Source organism: Typopeltis vanoorti, chromosome 11 (assembly GCF_054136105.1).
Source record: "Typopeltis vanoorti isolate ZY-2024b chromosome 11, IOZ_Tvanoo_1.0, whole genome shotgun sequence".
Taxonomy (NCBI): Eukaryota; Metazoa; Arthropoda; class Arachnida; order Uropygi; family Thelyphonidae; genus Typopeltis; species Typopeltis vanoorti.
This window is the reverse complement of record NC_143559.1, coordinates 120,114,045-120,140,626: the sequence shown is the minus strand read 5'-3', so window position 1 is coordinate 120,140,626 and position 26,582 is coordinate 120,114,045. Positions and strand designations below refer to the sequence as shown.

Sequence of the window (26,582 nt, the reverse complement as noted above, 5' to 3'; positions counted from 1 at the left end):
CAAAACTGGTCTGGGTAGTGACCCTTCCCATAACGCAGAGCATTATACATGTCTGTAAGGATATGTGCTTTGCATTATGGGATACTAAGGCAAGTGATGTGAAGTCATTAGCTTCTATATACGAGTTGCTCAGTCCTAAAATTACTTCAGGTGCAAACTTTGCTTGCTTACACTTGGATAAAGGATTAAATCAAGTATATAATTTCTTGGAATCATTAATTTACAGTATAACCTAGGGGAAAACTTCCAACAATGTGTGAGTGTATTCCAAAGGTGAAAAGTAGAAACAAGGAAGGAGTAAAATGGATGAATGAAAAGATTAAGTGAAATCTGGAAGAAGAAGACATAGGGAGGCAATGCAAAATGAATGTTGGTAATGATGAGTACAAAGAACAGACCAGAAGGTAACTTGATTGGTAAAGGCAGCAAAAGTGCAGTATGAGAAGAAATTAGCCAATCAAGCTAAGAAGAATCCTACTGAGTTCTTACAATATGTAACAAGGAAAAATGACTATGGGAAGATGTTGCTAGTTAATGACACTGGCAGACTGGTAACCAATGCAGAAGATATAGCTGAATTATTCAATGATCAGTTTATTTCATCCTTGTGAAGGTGACATCAGGAAAAGCCGAAGTATAGAGGATATGGCAGAGGAGGTACTGATGGTGAATGGGCAGGAAGTATATGAGGAATTAAGTAAACTTGATGTTAATAAGCCGATAGGATTTGACAGTATATTGCCAAGTGTCTTGAGGGAATGCCCAATGGAATTAATTGCACCTTTGGTACAACTATTTAACATGAGTCTTACAACAGGGCAAGTACCAAAGGAATGGAAGGTAGAAAAAATTGTTTCACTTCACAAATGGAGGGATAAGACTAAGCCAACAAATTATAGACCAATCTGTGTGTCTGGGGTTGTTGTTAAGGTATTAGAGAAGTTTTGTGAAGACTAGGATTCACAAGTGGGTTCATAATAGCAGTAGGATGGTCAGCATGGGTTTATTAGGAGGAGGTCATGTTTCAGCCTATGTATTAAAGGTAACAAATTCACTTGATAAAGGAGATGCATATATGGTGGTGTACTTGGATTTTTTTCAAAGGCCTTTGACAGACTGCCACATGATAAGCTAATAGTTAAATTGAAACAGATGGGATTAGAAAGGAAACCGGTAAGTTGACAGAATATATACGTATGTTATAATATAAATTGTATGTTAATGACATTGGAACCAGCTTAACTAGAGATGTGAAGCTGTTTGCCAATGATGCTAAGTTGGGAAGGAATATGAGAAGTAGGGCAGATGTTGTAGCCTTGCAGGAGGATCCGAATAGAAAATGTGAGTAGGCAAATGATTGGGGCTATCAGTTTAATGTTGCAAAATGAATCTTGAAAATTGGTAGACAAGATTGGGATTTGGGGAAATTTGGAGGAGGTGTAAGAGACTTGAAGCTTAAGGGATCACATTGCTAAAACTGTAAGAAAATCGTAATGGATTAGGGCAATAATGAGGAGGACACCTCATTATTGCCTGGGAAGGAATATGAGAAGTAGGGCAGATGTTGTGGCCTTGCAGGAGGATCCGAATAGACAATGTGAGTAGGCAAATGATTGGGGCTATCAGTTTAATGTTGCAAAATGAATCTTGAAAATTGGTAGACAAGATTGGGATTTGGGGAAATTTGGAGGAGGTGTAAGAGACTTGAAGCTTAAGGGATCACATTGCTAAAACTGTAAGAAAATCGCAATGGATTATGGCAATAATGAGGAGGACACCGACATGCAGAAGCAGAGGTTATGGATCCCCTGTGTTGTCCCTGTGATCCCAGTAATTCATATGTTGCCTTGATCAGGCAACATATGGATTACTGGGCACAGATGTGTTCGCCTGGTTTTCAGGGGTATGAGGATGTATTGGAGAAGGTTTACTAAGCTAGCGTCAAATCTATGGAATGTCAGATATAAGGAGAGATTGAGGGAATGCAAATTACAGAGCCTTGTGAATGAAAGAGGAGGAGATATGATTGAGACATATAAGATGGTTAGGGGGTTGTTACAAGATTAATGTGGAGAAGGTATTTCATAGAGGGAGGGAGGCAGGAGCCATCCATGAAAACTGTATAAGGAGAGTGTGAACAGAGGAATGAGAAGCAGGTTCTTTGCATGGAGTGATTGGAAAGTGGAATGAACTGCTTGAAAATATAGTGAGTGCGGAAACTGTGGATGGGTTCAAGGCATTGATGATCTTTTGTCATGAGAGTATGGACTTCCTGCAGTGACTTTGACTCCATAGTGCTCAGATAATAATAATAGTAATTAATGTGGGTGAAAATTTTATAACAATAAATAAATTTTACATAAAAGTATTCATATTATCAGCTGATACACATCCATGTCCAGAGGCAAAATACCAAATGGAAGTCATCAAGGTTAATTTTAGGCTTATTCTGATGTGCAATTTCTATTTTGAAATTATTATTCTTTTAATCCCCCCCCCACACACACACCATCAACTGGCCATGGCATCTATGTCACCTTAATACCTAAGGACATCGATGTAAAGCCTCAACAGCTGAGAGACAAATTTTTCTGAGAGAAAAATCCTATTCACTCAGGAAGAGAATTTACCTGTAATCAAAGAAGCATTGAGTAGTGAAAGTAAGAAATCTGAGATCACTCAGTATGTACCTAGTCTAGCCATAAATACTGTTATAATTTGAATAGCGCATAAACCTTTAATCTATCAGCAAATCATTTACAGCTTTCAGCACATACAAAACCACTTATATAACATGCATATAGCAGCACTCAATGTTTGAAATGCTCCCCCCCCTTTGCCTTCCTGCATGTGTGAGGCCACATATTGATGGCAGCACACACACAACATCCAACAGAAACACTGCCAATGCTGGGTTGTTGTTTCTTGCAGGTTACCCTCTCAAACTCTGACCAAATTTCAAGTCTTATGAATTCAGATCGGGACTTCCCGATGACCAATCAGATGGTGACATGTGGTTGAGCATATTTGCCTCCAACTGCTGTAGTGTGGTTCTTGCCTTGTATGCAGGGGCTAAGTCCTGTTGGAAGGTCCACTGACTACCATAAAACAAGGTGATGTTCAAGGACTGTACCCCACTTCAAACATGATGTCTTGATACACTTTTTTTTGGCAGAGGTTTTGATCCCTTTCTGGCGGAAATGCAATACGAATACCCCCCCCCCCCGATACATCATCCCCCACCACCAAACCACACCAACATGGGGTGATGATCTATCTGAATCCTGGGTGCTATAGTAAATGCTGTGCAACTATTTGGGCATATACCCAAATATTTTGGCAGTTAAACAACTTCAATGGTTAAAATCTTCTCATCTGTGAAGAGGATATCTCTGTGTCTATTGTTCAAATATCACTGAAGAGGTGCCTTTGATTTTATCACCCTATGTCACATAAGTTGCAGTGTTAGGAAATGTCCAATACAACAACGACAGGCTCTCACCCCCAGGTCATCAGTAAGTAATGAATTGAGATCGGGACTTCCCGGTGGCCAATCAGATGGTGCCAATCAGACTCGGCCATCCAGCCTGGCTGGCCAAGTGGTTAGCATATCCACTCCCCAGCCAAAAGGCTGCGGGTTCGAATCCCGCTGTGGACATGGATGTTTGTGATTGGCTGTGGAAATACCAGTGGTGGTGGTCAGCGATAGATGGCGTTGGTGTAGTTGCAGTTAGTTGGTGGATTGTGAGTGGTGGAGACAGAGTTGCAGGGTAGATGCTCTCCCTCGATGAGTCTTTGGACTCCCTGGAAGTGACAAATAATAATAATAACGTACTTGTGACATCATTCTCTGCAAAACATTCGTCTCTCGTGACATCACTTTTTGTTCTCACAAGATTACGGCAGAAGCGTGCCTTCATAGCCCTCAAGAGCTGTTGCATTCTAACATACAATGGTCAACCTGTTCTTTGGTGGTGAGATACATCTTCTGTATTGTTATCACAGGTGACTGCATTCCAACCTTGTGAAGTGCTATTACAGCTACATGGTTCTCACAATCTCCCCACTGCATATTAACCCATGCAGCTAGACAACTCTCTCTCTACTGATAAATACACGAATGTTGGCTGCACACAGCACCACTAACGGTACCAGGATTGCACAATTCTGTGGGCTGTTCAGAAGTTATAACAGTATTTATAGCAAGACTGTGGAGCAATTTAACCAATTTTTTTTATTTGGTAACCTCTATGGAGTCAACACACTCATTGTGGGAGTCCCACTCAACCAGCAACATGTCTATCATAATAAGCTTTGAAATTATTTACACTATCTGCATTCGCAATGCACTCCAACAATGCATTCCACTCACTAACAACTCTGTACATAAAAATTCTACTCCTCACACCCTTCTTCACCACATCTTTATACAATTTCCAGGGATGGCCTCTTGTTTTTCCCATCTTAACATCTACTCTTTTTATAATTCTTTCTGCATTATGATAGAATCCCTTAACTAGCTTGAAGGTCTCTATCATACTCTTCTTTTCCTCCTATCCATCAACCTCTGTAATCCACATTCCCTCAAATACTTTTCATAACCAACACTACAATTACTGCAATATATGCATTATTTTTAAATTAACAATGAAGAATTTTAGAAAAGAAATTTTGATGCAGTTAGAAGTACATTAGAAGATAAATATATTATAGTCTTAACAAATTAATATCAAGGAAAATTGTTCATAGGAAGTTAGTGACAACATATACTTTATTCGTATAGCACTATCATAGCATCCTGCACACCCCTTGGGAGTAATATCACAAATATGATGGCAGTATGAAAACACAAACAATATCATACCAAATGATAATGGAATAATACATGAAGCATTACACTTTCAAAGAGGCACTCTTTTCAGCAAGGAAAACTAGAAAGACCATAAGACTGATCTCAAAACTGACTTGCTTTAACTACTCAACTCTCCTCTAACCCAGGACAAACACAAATAGCTGTTGATCAACATACATATACAGTCCTACTTCAAACCTACTGAACCAATTTCTCATTCTCCTCTTTTCATCTTCATATAATTTAAATTTGCTCTTTGGAACAGCTTTCACACATAGACTTTAATAAGGTCTACAACTTTCAGCTGTTTTTCAGAAGATAAGTTGGGTAAAGATGTTAACAAATTCTCAGTTCAGCTTACACGAATATATATATATATATACTTATTTCAGTGTCAGAGATAATATTTTAATTTTCTTTTGAAATGGCAAAATGAATATAATGATGGGCACAGTGGTGTAGCTGGAGCTTTCGCCACCTGGGGCGGTCCCTGAGTTTGTCGCCCCTCTCAATACACCCCAAAAAATACTACAAAAAGTCAAAATGACATATAGGAAAATAAATTAAAACACTATGTTTATTTTTGAAGTAAAACTTTAATTTCAACATTCTAAAATGTTATTTTTCTTGCTTTTCTGTTAGCAAAATCATTGATGACATTGGCGGTCTATTTCATAGTAATGTAAGTAATTCTTAATCAGTTTTCTTTAGAAAAACTCCTCTCACAACTAGCAACACTTATAGCAATTGTGAGGAAAATTTGAAATATTGTAGTATTATAATATTTGGAAATGAGTTCTCGAGACTGTATTTTAGAATCAAGTGCAAAAGTTCAAAAATGTTCCAAGTGCCGCCCGTGATCTATGTAGAAGTTTTTTCCATTGGATCCTATGATCAACTTCATGTTGTGCGAGGCCAGATCTGTGTGGTTTGATGATGGATATAGTTCTGATGTTCAGCGATGCGTTCACTAATAAATAGATCTTCCTGTCTGTCCGTAGCAAGACATCTTATAAGAACATGGAACTACGTAAACGCCAGGTTGCATCACAGGTGAGAGTTTGTCTTTAGGAGAGGGTAGCAAATTATAGATCTGGTTGATTGCTTTGTGGGTAGCAGCAAGTTTCTATTTTTTCATAATTTTTGATAGGCATTCGGAGATGCATTTGACATAAGGTATGGGAATCCTACAAGCTTGTTCTCGTCTACGTTGATGTGTGCGGAAGTGACAAATGATTTTTTGAGTTGTTTTTGTATTGTATCCATTTAGTATGGCTGTATTTTTGATGATTTCTAATTCTTAGTTTAAAGATTCTTCGCAGGAGCAAAATCTGTGTGCTCTGGCTACTAATGATTTAATGATGCCATATTTTTGAGATGGATGGTGAGCAGATGAATTGTGAATGTAATGACCTGAAAATGTCGGTTTACGATAGACAGAAGTGAAGATGGAACCAGTAGTGGACTGGCAAGGGTGTCAGCTAGCCCGATAGCAAGTGGGCCCTTAAACATTAAAAATGTTAATGATCTTTTAGTAGTTTGAAAACATAATAGAAGTTCCAATATTATTACTGTATGCAACTAAAATTTATGTTATATTACTATTTTAATAAAAAAAACTTTAATAAAATCATTTTTTGAGGATACTTAATATTTAAGAATATAATAAATAATTCTGAAAAAATAATTCTAATTTGGATTATGTGAGGCCGATGCATACATTATATAGGATTGGATCTTTAATATTGCGACTGTGCAATGAAGCTTAGCTCGGAATCCTAGCCTGGGATCAGGACATGCAGCTGGAGTCAACATTGTATCGCACTATTGCACACATTGCAAAGACAGCAAATATTTTTCATTGTGTCAGCCTCAGTTTGAGTGTGCTTCGTCAACTCTTTACCTCGTGCTTGCTGTGTTTTTATAAAAGGTATGTATTTTCTTTCGTTGTATAAAATTTGTATAAAAATACTAGATAGTAAATATCTGAAACAAATCTGAAAGCACACCCCATCACCAGAGTTAAAGATTGGTACTATCAACATAAGAAGCCTGAATGGCAAAGAAATGGAGCTAGCTGAGGAATTAAATAAGTACCAGATCGATATAATAGGGGTGACTGAAACAAAAAAGACAAAAACTGGTGAGATCTTTCTGAACAATAAATACATTCAGGAAATGACAATCAAGGAAAAGACGGAGTAGCCACAGTATTCAACACAAAATACGAGGCTAATCTTCTTGAATGGCAGGCAGTCTCAAGTAGAGTGATGTGGGCAAATATCAGAATGGGGAATTGGACACTGAGACTTATTTGTGCCTATGATCCCACAGAAGAGTCTACTAAGGTAGAAGTGGAGGAATTTTTTGATGCTTTAGAAAAGCAACGGACACAATGAAAAAGGAAAAGTTGATCCTTGTTGGGGATCTAAATAGCAGAATAGGAAATGATTGTCAGACATACAAAAATATTTTAGGAAAATTTGGAGAAAAGAGCAAAGCCAATAATAATGGCAAATACCTTGGATTTCTGCTCAGGACATGGACTGGTTATCACTAACACCATATTCCAACATAAATATGCACAAATTCACATGGAGAGAAGAGGCAAGGAATAAGAAAAGTCTCATTGACTATGTTACTGTTGATAGTGATGTTTTCTCCTTTTAGTAGTGGTTATTTTGTAATGTATAAATTAATAATTAATTGGTAATTTAGCTGATTTTTATTATTAATTGATAATTAATTATTAATTAATAATTAATTAAACCATCATTAAATTAATTTGCGCTGACAAATTCCAGAACTTCTCGCGGAACACCTATTCACCTTCCGCGGAACACTGGTTAAGAACCACTGCTTTAGACCTATTACCATCTTCCCTGTGATACTTGGACTCTATCATAAAATCTTAGTTAAACGACTTCAGCAACATATACAGCATGATTATAGACAGAGAGCTTTTGTCCCTTTGGATGGCTGTACCGAGAATATATATCTTCTTTCTTCTCTTCTCTCTGATTCTCGACGCCACCTTAAGCCTCTATATATGGTGTCGCTGGACCTCCAAAAGACCTTTGATAACGTCCCCCTTCCTGTTCTCCTTTCAGCGCTGTCTATTGCTGAATGTTCAGAACCCTTTTTTTCCTATGTCATGGAGATATGCTTGGGTAGCTCCATCACTATCACTACAGGGTCCTGTGCAACTTTTATTCCCGCAGCACAGTGTTTGCAAAGGTGATCCTCTATCTCCCCTTTTCTTTAACTGCGCCATAGATGAGTTTCTTCACTCTCTTCCTAGACATATAGTTTTCCCTGCACGGGAGGCTGTTGCATGCTTTGACCATCCTGGAAGAGTGCAGATACCTCGGTATCATGTTCATCCCCAAAGGGAAGGTCTTCTGTCCCGTCTATCCTAGAAGCTGGGATCACTTCTTTGAGGAAAGCTCCTCTTAATCTCCAGCAAAGACTGTTTCTCCTTTCCCACCATCTCCTACCTTGCTTTTACCATAAGTTGGTGCTTGGTAGGACATATATCTAGGTACTGTCCCGAATGGACTGGGCTATCCATTCAGCCGTGAGATCATGGCTCCGACTACTGCCTGACACCCCTACTGCATATTTCCATGCAAGGGTGAAGGATGGTGGGCTCGGGGTTCCATCACTTAGATAACTGATCTCACGCCTGCGGCTGTCAAGAATCACGAAGTTAGAACTATCTTTTTCCCCTATCTCCATTCTGAACAAACGCTTTAAGAACAAAGGTTGGGTGACCGTAGTGGAACCACATTATAGGACCTCTGCAGGTTTGTGTAAGCCAGACTTAGTGATTAAAAGAGATGGTAACGTTTGGGGTTGATGCGCAGGTGGTGGGAATAGGGCACCCACTAGCCTATAGCCATAATAATAAAGTGAACTACTATAAAAATAACCAAAATCTAATTAGTAAGATACGGGAGGAGCATGGGGCAACTCCGAGGTTTACCAGCGCCACCATCTCATTACATGGCGTATGGAGCGCAGATAGTTATAAGGACTTAAAACAGCTTGGGCTTATGCAGAAGGATATAAAAGTTCTTTCCTTGAGGGCCCTACAGGGCACACTGGTGGCATGGCATTGCCACCAGAGAATGACTACAATGATAACTATAACAGACACAGGGTAAAACACTTGTGAAGGTCTATATCAAGTCTGGACGAGAATGTGAGGGTAGTACTGCCCATAACCAGTACAAAGATTTTTTTTAAAAAAAAATTTTAAAAAAAGTGGTGTACCTCAGAGTTCAGTCCTTGGGCCTTTATTGTTCAATCTATACATTAATGACATCAAGCAGGGTCTATCATCAGATTTGCAATTGTTTGCTGATAATGCGAAGATAGGCAGGGCAATCAGGGATGCTACTGATATTCAGCAATTACAAAATGATTTGAATATACTAGAAATCTGAGCAAAACGAAAATGGTTGTCAGTTTAACGTTAGTAAGTGTAAAGTTATGCACTTTGATGTGATTAGAGTTCCAGCGGCATATTATATTAGTGGGATTCTACAAGAAACTAAAGAGGCAAGGGATCTTGATGTATTGGTGGATAAGAATTTAAAGTTCAAAGGTCACATAGTAAAAGTTGCAAATACAACTCAGAGACTAATTGCTATGTTGAAGCGAACCTTGACATGTAAGGATAAGGAAGTCATTTTGCCTCTTTATAAGGCTTTGATAAGACCACATCTGGATTACCATGCATAGATTTGGTCTCCCAGGTTCTAAGGAGAAAAAAGAAACTGTGGAAAGGGTGTAGATTATGAGGACAGATTGCGAGTATGTGGATTACAGCAGACTCTGGTTAACAGGAAAAGAGGGATGATATGATAGAGGTCTATAAACTTTTGAATAGGTGTTATACCATTTCAAATAATGAAATTTTTCATTATATAGAAGGCAGGGAGAGAACACGGGGGGGGGGGGGGGGGGGGGCATCCATAGAAGTTAAGGTTGTTCTCAGTCAAGAAAGGGTTAAGAGCTAGATTTTTCTCCCAGAGAGCAGTGAGTGAGTGGAATAATTTGTCCTTATGGGTAGTGAGTGCATCTAGTGTAAATGAATTTAAGGGAAGGTATGATAGCTGGGTTGGGTAATTTACAGCCTCCCTCGATGAGTCCTTGACTCCCTGGAAGTCCCAGATAATAATAATAATAATAATTACATGCTCCTAACATTCTACTGAAATTCTATCCCAGGATCTAACATATGCTGACAGTTTTTCCCTGATGACTTTAAGACACTTATTAGGTCTACATTTATTTCCCTAATATTGGATTGTCTAATTTTAAGTGGTTATGCATACAAGTATACATTTCCTGTTTGTGTAAATAATACACAAATGAGAACACAAAAATAATAATATCTTTCTCCTCTACTCTTAAAATGCAGTTTCATTAACCAAGGGAAGGGAAGAACAGCTCTACTGGGAATCACTCAAACTTTTTTGAAAATAAGCTGTAAGATTTCACATCCCCGCCCCCACACCAAGGTCGAGTACATTCTTACACCATTCTAGATAAGAGGTGACGTTCTCAATCCTAACACCCTAACTAGTATTGATCTGTATGTTCATGTGTGTTCTTTCAATGATCAATTTAAGTCAACAAGAATTAAACTTATAATGCCCTTTCTTGTATAATGAAACCTGTGGAGTATCCATAACTACAGAATAACGCGTATGCCACAGTAAAATAAATCAGTAAAATAAATTTATGTAAATATTTTGTCTCATGTATCATAAGACAACTTCAGTACAAACAGTGAACAACAACAGGAACTAAATAAGAAAACAGTAGAGAACATGCTTAAATTGGAATCCTTCTAGGTATACTGTCATGTGTTCATGGATTAACTATTAGGCTGAAATTAAAATTAATTATAAATAATATATATATATATATATATATATATATATATAAACATTCATATATAAATGTTCACGTTTATATATGGGTCTGTGTAGCAGATTAGCGTTTTGCCATTGGATCTTGTGGTTAGTGTTTTCAATTCCATGTTGTGTAAGGCCAGATTTATGAGGTTTGATAAGATATAAGATGGATGTGGTTCAGAGATTATTTACAGATCTTCCTGTTTGTCCATAGTAAGACAAAGCATATACAAAGTACCATGTTCGTGCAACTTGTTTGAGAAACTGCTATCCTCAATCGTATTAAATAAATTTTTATCTCTTATATATTATTTTTAATTAATTTTAATTTCAGCCTAATAGTTTTCATCAATGAACATGTGACTGTAGACCCAAAGGAATTCCAATTTAAGCATGAGCTAGACTGTCTTCTTATTCAATTCCTACTGCTGTCCACTATTTGTACTGACAATGCCTTATGATACATAAGATGAAATATTTACATAATAAATTCATTTTTACTGTGACATACATGTTATTCTATAGTCATAATGCCCTTTTATGTTCCCATCCAGCAGACCTACATCATGAAAGTTACCATGAAGCTACAGAGGATTAAATAGCATAGATGGTGGGAAGTGTGTGGAGTGTCTACCTTCAGTAAATTTTAGGAGGTATCAGAGAATAATGAAAATAACATGAATCATACAGGCAATTGTCCAGAGAACATGAAATTAACAGATAAAAATACTATTAACTGATCATAAATGGTGTGCTATGAATGGTTGATTATGTTGTGCATTAGTGAGTAGATGGCAGCTTATGTAATGTATCATCAGTGGAGAGTAGATGGTGGATTATGCAGTGTATAATTCTGATGAGTCCCTGGACTCCCCTAAGTGTCATGATCATGCAATAATAACATTCAAATCAAATCATGCAATGCATTTTTTTAACTACTGAGACAATTTTACTTACCACTTTGTACTTACTGAAGGATGAACTCTGATTGTAATCTCAGTTAAATATCAACTTGTTATGCGGCACCAGTCAAATGCCTTAGAAACATTAAAAAAAATGGCAGTGCAAGCCTTACCTATCTGCTACTCTTGTTACTCTATTATAAAAGGTAACCAGATTACTAAAAATAAGAGCACCCATTAACAAATAAATCCATGCTGGCCTGCATAAATAATATTATCCTCATCTGCCCAATTCTGTATGAGTTCTTACCAATTTCTCCAAAATCTGAACAACTACAGAAGAAATACAAACAGGCCTATAGTTTGATACCTCCATTCTACAACCACCCTTATGAAAAGGAATTATCTTACCCTCCTTCTGCTCTCCAGGAACCTGCCCCATTGCAAGACTTTAACAGTCAAGTTAATGGCACAAGATTTTTCATATGGCAGAATAAGGGAAAGGAGCAAGGACAAGCGGCTATCCCTGGAAGCTGAAAAAGAAGGTTATGAGTAAAAGGGTAAGAAGTAAATTTTTTTTGCGTGGAGAGTGATAGGATCATGGAATGCATTTTCTGAGAGGGTGGTGAACATGCAGACTGTGGATGAGATGATTTTAAGGAGCGGTGACAGAATTTGTGCTGACCTTCCATAATGAGTCGTGACACCATGAAGGCCAGGAAAATAATAAGAATCACATAAAATTGTAGCTCTTCCAGTTAGTAGACATTTTAGTCCGAAATCTCTGTAGCACAAACTTCCATTAAGGGGTTCAATTATGCCTGGAAAAAGCAAAATAGATGGATGAGAAGGAAAGGATGAGGTTTGTTAAGAATCACAAGTCAGAAATGAGAAGTCTAGGTGGTTTGGGATCCAAAACAAGTTTCTATTAATAATAACAGTATCAGCAATAAAAAAAAAAGAAGAAAAAAAAAAGAGATGATGAACTGACTATAGTTTGATACCTCTATTCTACAACCACCCTTATGAAAAGAAAACTATGTTACCCTCCTTCTGCTCTCCTAGAACTAGTCCTTGAAGCAAAATAGTTCAATATCTGTTCTCTAAACCAAGAATTTGGATTATTTAATACAAAATCCATCATCAAACACAAATTACATCAGTCATCTACATAACACTACTATACGAACTACATCTGGAAACATGATTATTCACCAGTTGATCTAGAAGACTTCTAATATTTTACTAACCAATAACTGGTCTGAAAAACCACTTTTAAAATTATACCCTCAAAAAAAAAAAAAAAAAAAAAAAAAAAAAAAAATTCTCTATGTAATTTTCAAGATGTAATTCATACCGCATTCTAGAAGAAGTGTAAAAAAAAGAAAAGTACATTCAACCTTCAACCATTGCACTACAGTGTTAAGCATGGTTTCTAACCATTTCAAGACTTGAATTGTATGAGAATCTTGAATGCTAAGGGAAATGGTGTTTAATACTATGGAAGTTTGGGGTCTTTCCTTTGAGAGATGGGGATGCCATGCTTCACCCATACTTTTGGCATACTCCTCAATGGTTTAATGCCTATTGGGTAGAGGATATATCTAGAACTAGTAACAAGACCTAAGACTTTAAACATGAAAGCAGAGGCAAAAATTTTTATAGGAGTACAATATTTGTAGGAAAAATAGCAGTTCTATATAGGGATATATATACAGCTACTAAGAAGACCTAAGACCACAACCAAGAAAGTATAAGCAGACCATGACTTTACCAACATTCAGTAAACTTCAAAGCAGAAATGGAAATATCGTGTAATAGACTGGTAAGGTTGTATTGAAAGAGGCACCAAAGATAAAGGAACTTGGAACAGGGAGCTGAAATTCAGGGAACATTGTAAGAACTGCAATTACAACAAAACAGATTAATGTAATGATAAGAATGTAACATAAGTTGATAAAAAGGTTACTATTCTACTGGTCTTAATCAGTCTGAAGTTGAATAACTATGTAAGAGTTGGTCACAGGTTGTTAGGAAAATGAGCGGATTTTGGAAATAATCTAGAAAAGAGTAACAAAGGTAACATAAGGTCTATCACCATCTCTGGAATAGATACAAGACCAGTATGAGGAAATGTTATCTGGAAAGCAATGCTTAAGTTAGTGAGGGATTTTACTAAATTAAAACAGAAACTGTTACAAATATAAGTTCATCATTCTAACCTATAATGCACAATGTGATAACACATTGCTCTGATCTTGTGAAGGCCAATCTGACTATATAATTGGGTGATTAAAAAAAAGCATAATGTGAGCAGGACATGTTTTGCAATTTACCTCTATAACTCAAATAATCAGATGTCTTTCACACTTCCAATTTTAAAAGGTATATTATTATTATTATTATTATTATTATTATTATTATTATTATATTATTATTATATCCAACTTACATTATCCAGCTTACGCCTGAAATCCAAATGTTCCGCTTTCTCATATTCTAACTGAGCAACTCTTGATCTCAGATTTAACAGTTCATATTCTATTTCTTCAATTTTCACAATATTTGTTTCCAAATGTTCTAGTGCCACGGTTACCACAGCCATCAGGTTGGCGATTAAGTCAACACCGTGAAGATCAATTATTTTCTCCAACTCTCTGCCAATATCTTCAGCGAGTTCATACACATCTTCCACTCGTAACCCAAATTCTTTCTTTGGACTTTCCATTGCAAACAGGACAATTAAATTGCTTTACAGTAACACCATAAAAACTCAAGTAGTTTACCTAAACAGCAAGCAATACTAGTGAAAAATTTTATAAGGAAAATAAAATCTGATTTTATTTTTCATGAATTTCGGTGCTGCCCTCTGTTAGGATGATAAAGAACAATTGCTGACATTACATTCAGAGTTCATTTTAAAAAATCATTTTTATATGTAACAAGTTATCAGGGCCGCATTTACCATTAGGCGCATGATGCGCAAGCTGGGGGCCTCACTCTCTATGGGGGCCACATTTCAAAACCTTACTCCTCACAGAGAACAATAAAAAAAAAGCAGCATAGTTATAACTGGGAGGACTAGGGGCCATCCATGGAAACTGGGCAATAGTGTGGTTAGCAAGGGTGTTAGAACTAGATTTTTTACTTGGCGAGTGGTGAATGAGTGGAATAAGTTGCCAGAGTCTGTTGTGGGTGCCATGACTGTCAATGAGTTCAAGGCAAAGTATGATAGATACTGTGTGGATATTGAGTAGTTGTTTAGGGCCTCCCTCGATGAGTCTAAGGACTCCTTGAAGTTGCCCGTAATGATAATAGTTGCAAAATAAAATACTTATTTATAAATATTAAATTCATAATATAAAAACTAGACGCCGCTGAAAAATTTGTGAGTCCTCCCGCTTCCATTTGAAATACATTGTTCTTTCCTTAGAATATAAAGCTAACAGGAATACTGCTGTATTCCATGAAATTGATGTAAGTGTACCATTTCTTTGCTGGACACACACGTCCAGTAAACCTGAATAGTTATTATTTTTAGTTATTAGTTATTATTTTTTTAAATTTAAATTTGAACTGATTTAAATATTTATTTAAATATTTATATAAATACTTATTTATATAATAATAAGTTTTTTTTTTTTTTTACCTTGGGAATAATGTATATTAGGGTTACCAAGTAATTTTATAAACTTGGTTATTTTACTCCTAATCCTAAGTAAGCAAACAGTTGTTTGCGCCTGAACGTAGTTCAAGTCCACCTTTACAATGAGTTGCCCTGGTGTACCACCTTTAGACTTGAACTACGTTCAGGCGCAAACTTAACCGTTTGCTTACTTGGGATTAGGAGTAAAATAACCAAGTTTATAAAATTACTTGGTAACCCTAATATATATAAATATATAACTTCAGCGAGTCCAAGCGTAAGCAAATACCTGGATAGTACAACATCAGGGCAACTCATAGTCCACCTGGTAGAGTGCAACACAGAGGCAACTCATAGTAAGAGTGGTGCAGGCTCCGTTCACTGTTCTTGGTATTTACCCATAATGTGAACTTAGCTCCTAGGAGCTGTATTACTGTTTTACATTATGAGAATAAGTCACTACCAAAATCGGTTTCAACCTTTATTGAGGTCTCATCAGTGAGTAGGTAGACCTAGATATAATACGAAGTTTTTGTAGCGAAACAATATGGGATGTAATATCCCTTAATTTAAATTATCATTTTATATTATAGAGTGTGTATATATATATATATATATATATATATATTTTTTTTTTTTTTTTTTTAATGCAAATATATACCAATGTTGTGTTATTTTTAGTTTATTAAAATGAGCTGAGTGGAGATTGAATTGCCCACTCAGTCTCCAAAGTTACATAGGGTAAACGGCCCCGCCTACTCCCTCTACGGGAACAAATAGGCGTTAGATGATTTTTAGGAGCCTGTGTAGCTCAGTGGATGTGGCGTTTGCACACCGCCGCGCTTGGCCGCACGAAGGAAGACTTCGTTTCGAGTCTAGTCGGCGACTAGAGGAAATTTTCCTAAGCCTTTTTTCGACCGGTTCCTGAGTTAGTCGATCTCTGGCACGGGCAAGCAGGTTTTTCCTCCCAGAAACTCGGGTTTTTCGTCCTGTAAACTCAAGAAAATCGACCGTAGAACCCACGTTATTTCAGACATTAAATATATTGTGTTAGGGTTAGGGACCACGAGATGGCGGCACATTTGAGCCGTCTCTCTCTTCACTGCGTACCGCTTAATTAGTGATAGCCTTGGGCCATCTGTCTCTGATTGTGGAACCAGTGGAGATTGAACTGTCCACTCAGTCTCCAAAAGTTAGATAGGGCTAAATGCCTCGCCTACTCCCGTATACGGGAATAAAAAGGCGTTAGCTGATTTTTTTTTTTTTTTTTTAAATGAGCTGTTATGGAAATATCGACTTTTATTTTCAATAAACTATTTAAAAAAATAATAAAAGCGTATGAATTTGATTAACTGAAATAGACTTGTTCTTTTGGGGCCTCATTATGTTATTGCGCCTGGGACCTCAAAAAGTATAAATGCGGCCCTGCAAGTTATATTTATATTCTATCCGAGAGCAACCACCTGATGATTGTTTAATTTACATTCATGTTATTTGGAATACGAAAGGATTCCTTATACTGCTAATTATTATTATTATTATTATTACTTTCTTCTCATAATTGATAAACAGTCAAAACCAGATATCTCTCAAACAACAATTTGACTTGTAATACAGAGCAATTCAGATTCTGCCCAAGGATCTAAGAATAGTCTGTCAAATAGCATAGTAAAATATGGACTGTCCAAGTAATGCTGTATTTTTTGTAGATTATATGGGGATCACTTTGTTGATGTTTAATTCTCGTAAATAGTTGGATAGCTTTTTTTGAAATTGCACCAAGTACACCCATAACTACTGAGATGACTTTGGTGTGTTTAAGCCACAGCCGGCCAATTTCGATTGCCAGATCTCTATTCGAGGGTGGTCTGAAAGGTTCTCGGCCTAACAATGAAAAAACGAATTTATAATTTCAAAATTATTATTATTATTCAACATAATCTCCCTTAAGATGCTCCAGAGCCATTATCCCGTCCCCGTAGTGGTTCCCAGTAAAATCTGCAAAATACTCTTCTACAGCTGCAATCACCTCTTAATTAGAAGAAAATCGCTGACCAGCGAGGAAGAGTTTTGGTTTTGGGAAGAGACAGAAGTCAGAGGTTGCCAAAACACCTTTCTGGGAAGGTGCATTGTCCTGATGAAAGATGATTTTTTCTTCTGCAAACCAGGTCTTTTCTCACGAATTTTTTCGTCTAGTCTGGTTAAAAGATCGGAATAATAATAATATTCCCCAGTTATTGTTTTATCATTTTCAAGATAATTAATAAACAAAATGCCTTTAGCATCCGAAAACACCAATGCCATGACCTTTCTTGCTGATGGAACTGACTTTGTCTTCTTTGGCGCTGAACAATCGGCTTCTGTCTACTGTTTTCACTGCTGTTTGGATTCTGGTGTGTAATGGTGAATCCAAGTCTCATCCATAGTAATAAATCGACGCACAAAATCAGTTTTATTCTTTTATTCCGAGCACTGTTTAGAGATTTTTTTCATGTGTGTTTTTGATCTGCTGTGAGCAAGCGTGGCACCCATCTTGCGCAAAGCTTTTTCATTTGCAATTCTTCAAGCAAAATATATCTTACACGTTCTTCTGAAATGCCTATAGTCTCAGCAATTTCACGCACTTTGATTCGCCGGTCATCCAATACCATATCGTGCATTTGATCAATGGTTTCAGGTGTTGTTACACTTTTTTGGACGCACTTCAAGTGGATCTTAACGTGGTACGGCCAAGTATAAACTCGGCAGCCCATTTCTTAATTGTCAAAAACGGAGGACAAGAGTGTTCATAAACTTTTATGAACTTCGAATGAATTTCTTTTGGCATAAAACCTTCTTTTACAAAGAATTGTATAACCCACGATACTCAATTTTATCCATTTCAAGGGATACAGGAAATACTTTTGCTTCAGACAGCAGTATAAAACAAACAACTTGATAGAATGACCTGTAATTTCACATGGATGCTTATGACAGATGTACCAATTTAAAAAAAAAAACATCTTGCCGATAGTGTTGCCATCTCTATAGTCGAGACCGAGACCACCTTTTCAGACCACCCTCTAATTTAGTGTTGTTTTCCAATTCTTTGTTGCTAATGTTGTTATCACTGGTACAGTGATATCAATAATTCAAACTTGTTCTTGTTCGATAATTGTGATGTCAAGTCTATTGTGTTCCAAGGGCCGATCAGTTTCCTTTCTAAAGTCCCAGAGTATTTTTGCTGTTTCGTTTTCGAGTAGTGTTTCAATTACATGCAGCCGCCAGTTATCAGAAGTATGAAAGCCATATTTTTTGCATACGTGCCAATGAATTATTTTGGTCACTTGATCATGGCAGTATTTATATTCAGTTTGAGTCATCTTGCTACCGGCACTGATTAGATGTTCTGCAGTCTCGTCTTTCTGATTGCATAATGCATTTTCTGTTATTATTGCTGTTCAAAATTTTTGCTTTGATTGCATTAGTTTGTAATGCTTGTTCTTGAGCTGCTAACATAAATCCTTGTTTCTTTTTTAAGGAGTCCAAGGACTCATCGCGGGAGGACACCCTACTCTACACTCATCATCATCCTTTTTTCAAATGAAGATGAGTTCCGATTTCAAACACAGATATCAGGATTTGTTTTTCCGGTAATAATGCCGGTTTTTTATTCCGCATGCAGGCAAGACCGAAGAATACGCACAATTAACAGAAGTAATAATGTTGATGAACGGTAGTTGGCGTTGATTGGAGAGTGAATTATGCATACGGTGGATTAAATTATGAAACTACTACTACTACTAATAATAATAATAATAATAATGCACGTTGAGAAATCGAGAAACCTGAGAGATGTAAAAATTGAACTTGAGTCATTCTCAATTAAAATTAAACCTTAAGCTTCATGAAATTCAAAGTTGGGTTTGGTTGTTATGGTTTGATATAAAAATAAAAGATAATAATCTCGTATGTGCTTTCTGTTACCGTGCAAGAAGAAGCTTAAGTTCAAAATATTTGAAATAAACAAATAAATAATAAAATACCACTTGCTTATTGAAGGCTTGAAGTGGTTTTGAAAATTCCATTTGATTTCCAGAACATTCAGAATTATCTAAACCCATAGCGCATTCACTCTAAATATTTATGTACTATACACTAACAGCCTTTTAGGGATGGAGTTCACGCGCAGGCGCGCACACACACACACACACAGAGAGAATGAATAACCGAGCCTCGTTGCTGAATCAGTAAGTACTATGTTCTTTCGTTCAATAGAGCTGTTTGAATCTTTAGATGGCTCACCAGCTAAAGGGGAATGAGATAATCTCAGATGCAAAGAGCAGGGTTTTCCTTCCACAAACAATAATGGCTTCGTGATCATGAGCCTATTATTCTTGCCGATACTGCGCCAATTCAAGTCGATTGGCGCAGAACCTCCAATTAGAGATCTCACTATTCTATTTCGCGAGGACGAAGACGTGCCTGCTTCCAACCCATTTCACAAAGAAAAGTAATGCTTAAGATTGGTCTATTCCTTTTGAAAAATAAAAAAGGTATATTTATTTATGAAATTTGAAAAAAAAAAAAGAGAAAATAAGTAATTATTTCATTATCATCATCAGTAGTTCTAACAGGACAAATGCCCATGGCCTAACAAGTATCTTCTTTAGATTTCCTAACCATAATTCTAGTAAGCTGGTTTAGCCTTATGCCTATAAGTATAACTGTGTGTGCTCTTGGCCTGTTTGCTGATTGTGGAACGAAAAGCCTGAGTTTCCGGGGGGGGGGGGGGATCTATTCACCTCTATTTGAGATCAAATTCAGTTTAAAAGTCCTGATAAAGGATATTTGTGTTTCCTTCATGGGATTCAAAGCCATATTTTTCAACTGGAAGGCACTCTCGAAATTGAATGAAATAAGGAGGCTCCGAATAATTTAAACTTAAAAAACATAATAATAAATAAATAACATTCACTAACAACTTTTTTGTTCGACAAAGGAGTCGTGGACTCTTTTATCCTAACTTTTTGGAAATCAGCTAGCGGCAAACTCCGCCTATAGTCATCAAGGATAGCTGAGTTCGGGGTTATTGATGTTTTGTAAGGCCTAACGATGAGATTAAAGGCTGATAAGTGTCTTATTTTTATGATCGCTTTTCTTGATTTGTAAGATTAAAAACAGTGGTGCTGGGAAAAAGAAACCCTAAAATGCCTGCGTAGCAGATCGACTAACTCGGAGTTGAAAAATGCCTAGAATACGTTCTAGTCTCCAAAGAGAATTAAACCTATAACAAACAGACACTTTCGTATAAGATGTGTTGTTTCCTGTTATCAATGGAACTCCTTGATCTGATGAAAACGTTAAATGTAATACATTTTATAATAATATTTTTAATAGTAATAGTAATTTATTGATTGCTAAAATATTTACACATACAATTGACATCTTGATTGACATTGTAACTTATAATTTTACGGAATTCAGCTCTAAATGCTGCATTTTCTACATTGATTTCAACTAAAATTTTTAATAATATTTTTTTTGCCTCTATATTATGTATTTATAACACATGTTCTTCTAATGTTAACAATGAAGATTATTCAGAATTTTTTGTATAATAATTTTTTTGTTTATATAATTTTTTAATCATAAGAATAATTTATTACATTGTTCATTCATGTTACATAAGAGTATTATATTAATGATATTATCACATAATAATCAGTATCTTCAGTATTTTCTTTATTGTAGTATACTTTACTAAATATTTTATTACATAATCTGCTTCTTTGGTTATAAGGATTACGTGTGGTTGAGTGAGGCCAGTTAATCCCACCTACTTCGAAGCTTGGGTTAGCTTTTGTGAAGAGAGTGGGATTCAGGCTTCACTATTTATGTTGTTGCTACTCTTTATGTATGGGATGTTGGCATTGGATGCTGGTAATTTGTGATGTGTATATTAGTGTTAATGGTATATTAACTTTGTTTAACTATATTTTTCAGAGTTCGTTTTTTAATGTTCTGTAGTTATCTGTGTTTTAAATTTCTTGGTAGGTTGTTGAGTTGCGTGAGTATCTGATGTGATCTCACAAAAGAACCGTATAAATTGTTGAAGAGTGTAGGGATGAAGAGAGTTGTTGTAGGTCGTGTTATACGATATGTGTCTCTGTTGTTTCACTAGATGATGTTGAAGTGAAGTAATTCGTTGTTAACGTCATGTAGTGTTTCAGGTTTTTAATGCACAGAATTCTGTGTATCGCCATGTGCTTGTCGGATATTGATTGTTGCATGTAAGGTGTCCAGATCGCTGTTGACACGATTTTCCTGTGTAATGTTTCTAATTTTGTTAGGTGGCTGTTTGATGTGTTTGTATAGACTGTTATTCCGTATCTGAGTAAGGATTCGCAGATACCGTGATATAGGAGTTTTTTTTTTTGTGTTGGATGGAATAATGTCTTTAACTTGGAAGAGTTTTGCTGCGATGATCTGGAGTTTGGGGTGTAGGTATTCTATATGTTTTTAAGGTGAACATATTCTATATGTTCACCTTAAATGGACAAGGTATTCTTGTCCATTTAAGGTGAGAATCTATATAGAGACCGAGGTATTTTGCATGTGTTACAGGTTTGATTTCGGAATATTGGCAGGTATTTTTCTTGTTAATGTAGCGGTATGTGTGACATTGTATCGATAGTGATGCGGGGCGTATGATTCTTGGGTTGTGTGTTATCAACATCTGTGTTTTGGTGCCGTTGATTAGAATTGAGTTTTGGTAGAAGTAAGTTGTGATTTCATTTAGGTCTTGTTGTGCTTTGCAGAGAGTCGTGTTGATGTCTGTGTGAATTGCTAGTAGTGCAGTGTCATCTGCGTATTGAAATATTTGACTTCTTATGGATATGTTATGAACATCGTTAATGTATATGTTGAATAGAGTGGGCGATAACATGGCACCTTGAGGTACACCATGTTTTATTTGTTTATCCCGACTGTGACATGTACCTATTTTGTTTTCTTGTGTTCTGTTTGAGAGGTAATTCCTGAACCATGCATGCAGTGTTCCTCTTATACCTATTGAGTATAATTTGGAAAACTTTAAAATCTGCAATTGCAGTATACTGAATTTATTTGAGTAGTAAAAAGTAAATAATAAAGTTATTCCATATTATTTCTAATATGAAATAAAAGAAAAGTTAAGTATATTAGATCTGTAAATATCTAATATAATAACTTATCAGCTAATGCCTTTTTATTCCCGTATAGGGAGTAGGTGAGGCCGTTTAGCCCTATCTAACTTTTGGAGACTGAGTGGGCAGTTCAATCTCCACTGGCAGCCAATCAGAGATAGCTTGCCCAAGGCTATCACTAATTAAGTGGCACGCAGTGAGGAGAGATGGCTCAACAAGTGTCGCCATCTCGTGGTTCCTAACCGTAACACAATATATTTTAATGTCTGAAATAATGTGGGTTTTAGGGTCGATTTTCTTGAGTTTATGGGACGAAAAACCCGAGTTTCCGGGAGAAATAACCCGCTTGCCCGTACCAGAGATCGACTAACTCGGGAACCGGTCGAAAAAGGCTTAGAAACATTTCCTCTAGACGACGACTATATTCGAAACAAATTCTTCCGTCGTGCGGTCAAGCGCCATGGTGTGCAAACGCCACATCCACTGAGCTACACAGGCTCTAATAATAATAATAATAATAATAATAATAATTATTATTATTATTATTATTATTATTATTATTATTATACAGGGATCTTCATGGAGTCAGAAGACACATCGTGGGAGATCCATTATTTACGCACTAGCCATCATTCTAACATTACCTACATACCTCTGCTTAAAATCATTGACTGATGAAGCACCCATAACCACCCTCTGGAAACCCATTCCAGTAATTCACCATCTTCCAAGCAAATAATCTAGTTTTAATATCTTGCTAACCACACCCTTACACAATTTCTGCTGATATCCCCTTGTTCTCTCCCATGTACTGAAAGAAAGTCTTCAATGTCAATCCTATAAAAAAGAAAGAACTCCGAATTGATCAAGAAAGGAACAAAAGAGCGAAATATGATAAACTGCCTACAACGCTGATTTGTGAGAGGCATGAATTGTTTAAATTTTCCTTTAAATTATGTATAATTCAATAGGTTTATTTATCTTGTTCTTATTGAACATTTTTTAAAAAAAGAAAACTTTAAAATATGCAATTGCAGTATACTGAATTTATTTGAGTAGTAAAAAGAAAATAATAAAGTTATTCCATATTATTTCTAATATAAAATAAAAGAAAAGTTATATATATTATAGATCTGTAAAGATATTAAAAAGAAAACATTGAAACTGGTGTCCATTGATGCCGAAAGAATAAATCTAGTTTTGGATGGGATATTAGCGCTACTTTTAATAATCGGTTATCTCTCCAAATAATTTAAAAAATAAGAAAAAAAAGAGAAAAAAAAGCTTACTTTTAGCATTGTTTTCCCCGACACGCAATAATTATCTATAAATTTCTATAATTAGTAAAAAAAGATTTAGGAAACAGTATTGAAAACCTATTGAGAGATGGTTTGGAACCTGCAGAGAATTTCCTTTCAGAGATTACCAGATATAGTCTTGAACGGAATCGTTGGAGGAAGACAATCAAGAGGCAGACCAAACAGAACTTAGTACAGTCTTTGAAGGAAAGGTTACAATTATTGAGCTTTAGAAAGATGATAGAAATGGCCACAGATAGAACCACATGGCAAAGATTTGTTCATAGGAGACTCAATCCATCATCTGAAGGATGAGAAAGAAGAAGAAGAAGATTGAGAACTACGCTGATAATACAATTTTCATAATTAGGAAATACTTTTTATTATAATTTTAAAATTTAAACTGTGATATTCGTTGTGTTTAAAAATAATTTATCCGTATTTCAAGATTCGGGATTGGCTAGGATTCCTTTTAATATAGCTGAAGAAATTAAGGCTGTGTGGTCGTATATTATATATATTACATGATTTCATTCCTCGGTCTATTTTTCACGATGAAAACTACCGCACTTCGGTATGAGACCGGTTAATTTACTTTCCATTGGAAAGCCCTTATAAAGATTCCATGCGTCCTAGATGGGATTTCAGCTTCTTTCCAAATGAAGAGTAAATGTAGGTATGGTGTTGATAAACTAATGTTTCCTGCAATCAAGAAATTCTTCGCACATTATGTGTTCAAGTCATTCAGTTATTGAATGATGTAATTATCAGATGGTTCTGAGAGTAGCTCTCGTTGCGATTTAAGTTCGTAGGTTTTAAGATAAATTTAATTGTTTATTTATTAAAAAAAACTTTAAAAAAATCCGCTAACACTTAATTTCCCAAAGGAGAGGGTGTTTAACCTTACTTTTGAAGACAAACTTTTTCCCATAGATTTTTGGCATTTAAACTTTCAGAGGGGAGACTGCAAGATGCAATGTAATAATTGCATTTTTTAATCCAGTAGACTTCGATCTTGGATATATATACATATTTGACTTTTAGGCAGTAAAAATAATCATTAGCAATTGCTTAAATCGTTTATTTATCTGATATGAAGATTAATTTAATACAATGGTGGCCACAGATACTCCGACAATAAAAATAAATACAATAAAAATAATGACAAAAATAAAATAATGATAATAATACAATAATAAAACTTTGTTGATATGCTTCTAATTGAATAGCACACCACTGTTTTCATACCTAATGTCCTATATATAGGTATATGATACTAAAAATTAGATAGGAAAAAATAAGATTCTTCTTATTATTATTGATAATTCATGGAAATCTATCTGTATACCTCTATGAACTGTGTGTGGGGGGAGGGGGTACGGGGATATTAAATAAGCTATCATTTCGAATTAAACTTTTATTTAGAAGCTTGGTATTATCTCATTGGATCTTCTGGTGTTGTCAACTTCATTTAAGCCAGATCAGTGAACAGAACAGAAGCGAAAGCCGTTTACGCTAAGATATAAAAACCTTGAATATTTAGATAAATATCTATTTAGCACATCTTCCTGCATGCAGAATAATGGTGATATTCTCGTCTAGGTGACTCAGTTAATAAAAAGAAATGAGGTCACCACATTCAGAGCATGAGAAAATAAAAGCCTTGTTAATTTCAGACTTATGCTGATATACGTAGTGAATTCAACTGTATAATTTCCTAATAAGACAAAGTTTTTAAATGATATTAGTGGTTTCATTCTCATAAGAAATTTAAGTAATTGAGCAAATTTGCCTGTGTTTAGTACATGTTAAGCAACTTTAACCATTGCATGCCGAACTATGGAAAAAAAAAAAAAAAAAAAAAACGTTTAGTACAGTGCTGAACCATTTATAGTATTCAGATGAAATGCAAACCAAAAAAATATAAATTAAAACTTATCGAGTTTTATTTCATTTTGTTGGTCGAATGCTAAGTTGAAAAGTGAGCAAGGTGACATTTCCCCTTCATTTGGGAGGACCTTGGTTCAAATCTAGAATGCGAAGAAATTTTGAAAGTTTCAATCGATGATGAATTAACGCATTTTATAAGAGGTTATTTGGGTTTTCTTTCTCAGAAATACGAGTTTATTTTCGCTCCGACAACAAGACGCAAACTAACCAGAGAGTACACATACCAATTACTGATCTCCTAGCCCTAAATGCTTCCATCGAAATTCTAGACACTAATATTAATAAAACTACTCAGTCGAAATAATATTAAGTGTTTCCAATTGGAAACACTTAAATCAGATATACCAAAACTATCACTAATTTGAAATGGCATCCGGTAAAGGCATACGAACCAGTGCGGCCGCCTCTTGGTCTCAAATCCTAAGGCAATATATATAGTGTGGGTTATAACGGTCGATTTTCTTGACTAAATAGGACGGAAAACGAATTTCCGGAAGACAATAAAAAAAAAAAAAAAAAAAACTGCTTGGCTTGCAAGCGGTTGAAGAAAGTGTTAGAAAAATTTCCATTTTTCGGTGACTAAAATCGCGCTTGGAACTTCTCTCTTGAGGCCCTCTAGCGGTATTGATGCAGACATCATTTCCACAGGGCTGCACAAGCGTTAGGTGAAAGTCAAGTACACTAAATACTAGTAAAGAACAATGGTATTTCGTTTTATTTAGTTAGTTTTTAGTATTTAACATTTGGTGCAAAAAAACTAATGCGTAATTTAAAATACTCGTATAATCAAATATGATTAAAAACTGTCTGAAATTCGCGCTATCTGAGAATATTTTTTTCA

General features: G+C 35.8%; 1 protein-coding gene across 1 annotated transcript in view; it reads right to left on the bottom strand.

The window, feature by feature from the left end:
• The window catches only part of LOC150102004 (RILP-like protein 1), a 46,237-nt gene extending 31,808 nt beyond the window's left edge, over positions 1-14,429 (bottom strand). The window contains exon 1 of the mRNA XM_090400912.1: positions 14,134-14,429. Within this exon, the coding sequence (XP_090257038.1) occupies positions 14,134-14,409 (276 nt within the window). The 5' untranslated portion in view covers positions 14,410-14,429. The remainder of the gene's footprint in view (positions 1-14,133) is intronic.
• Between the last annotated feature and the right edge of the window lie 12,153 nt (positions 14,430-26,582).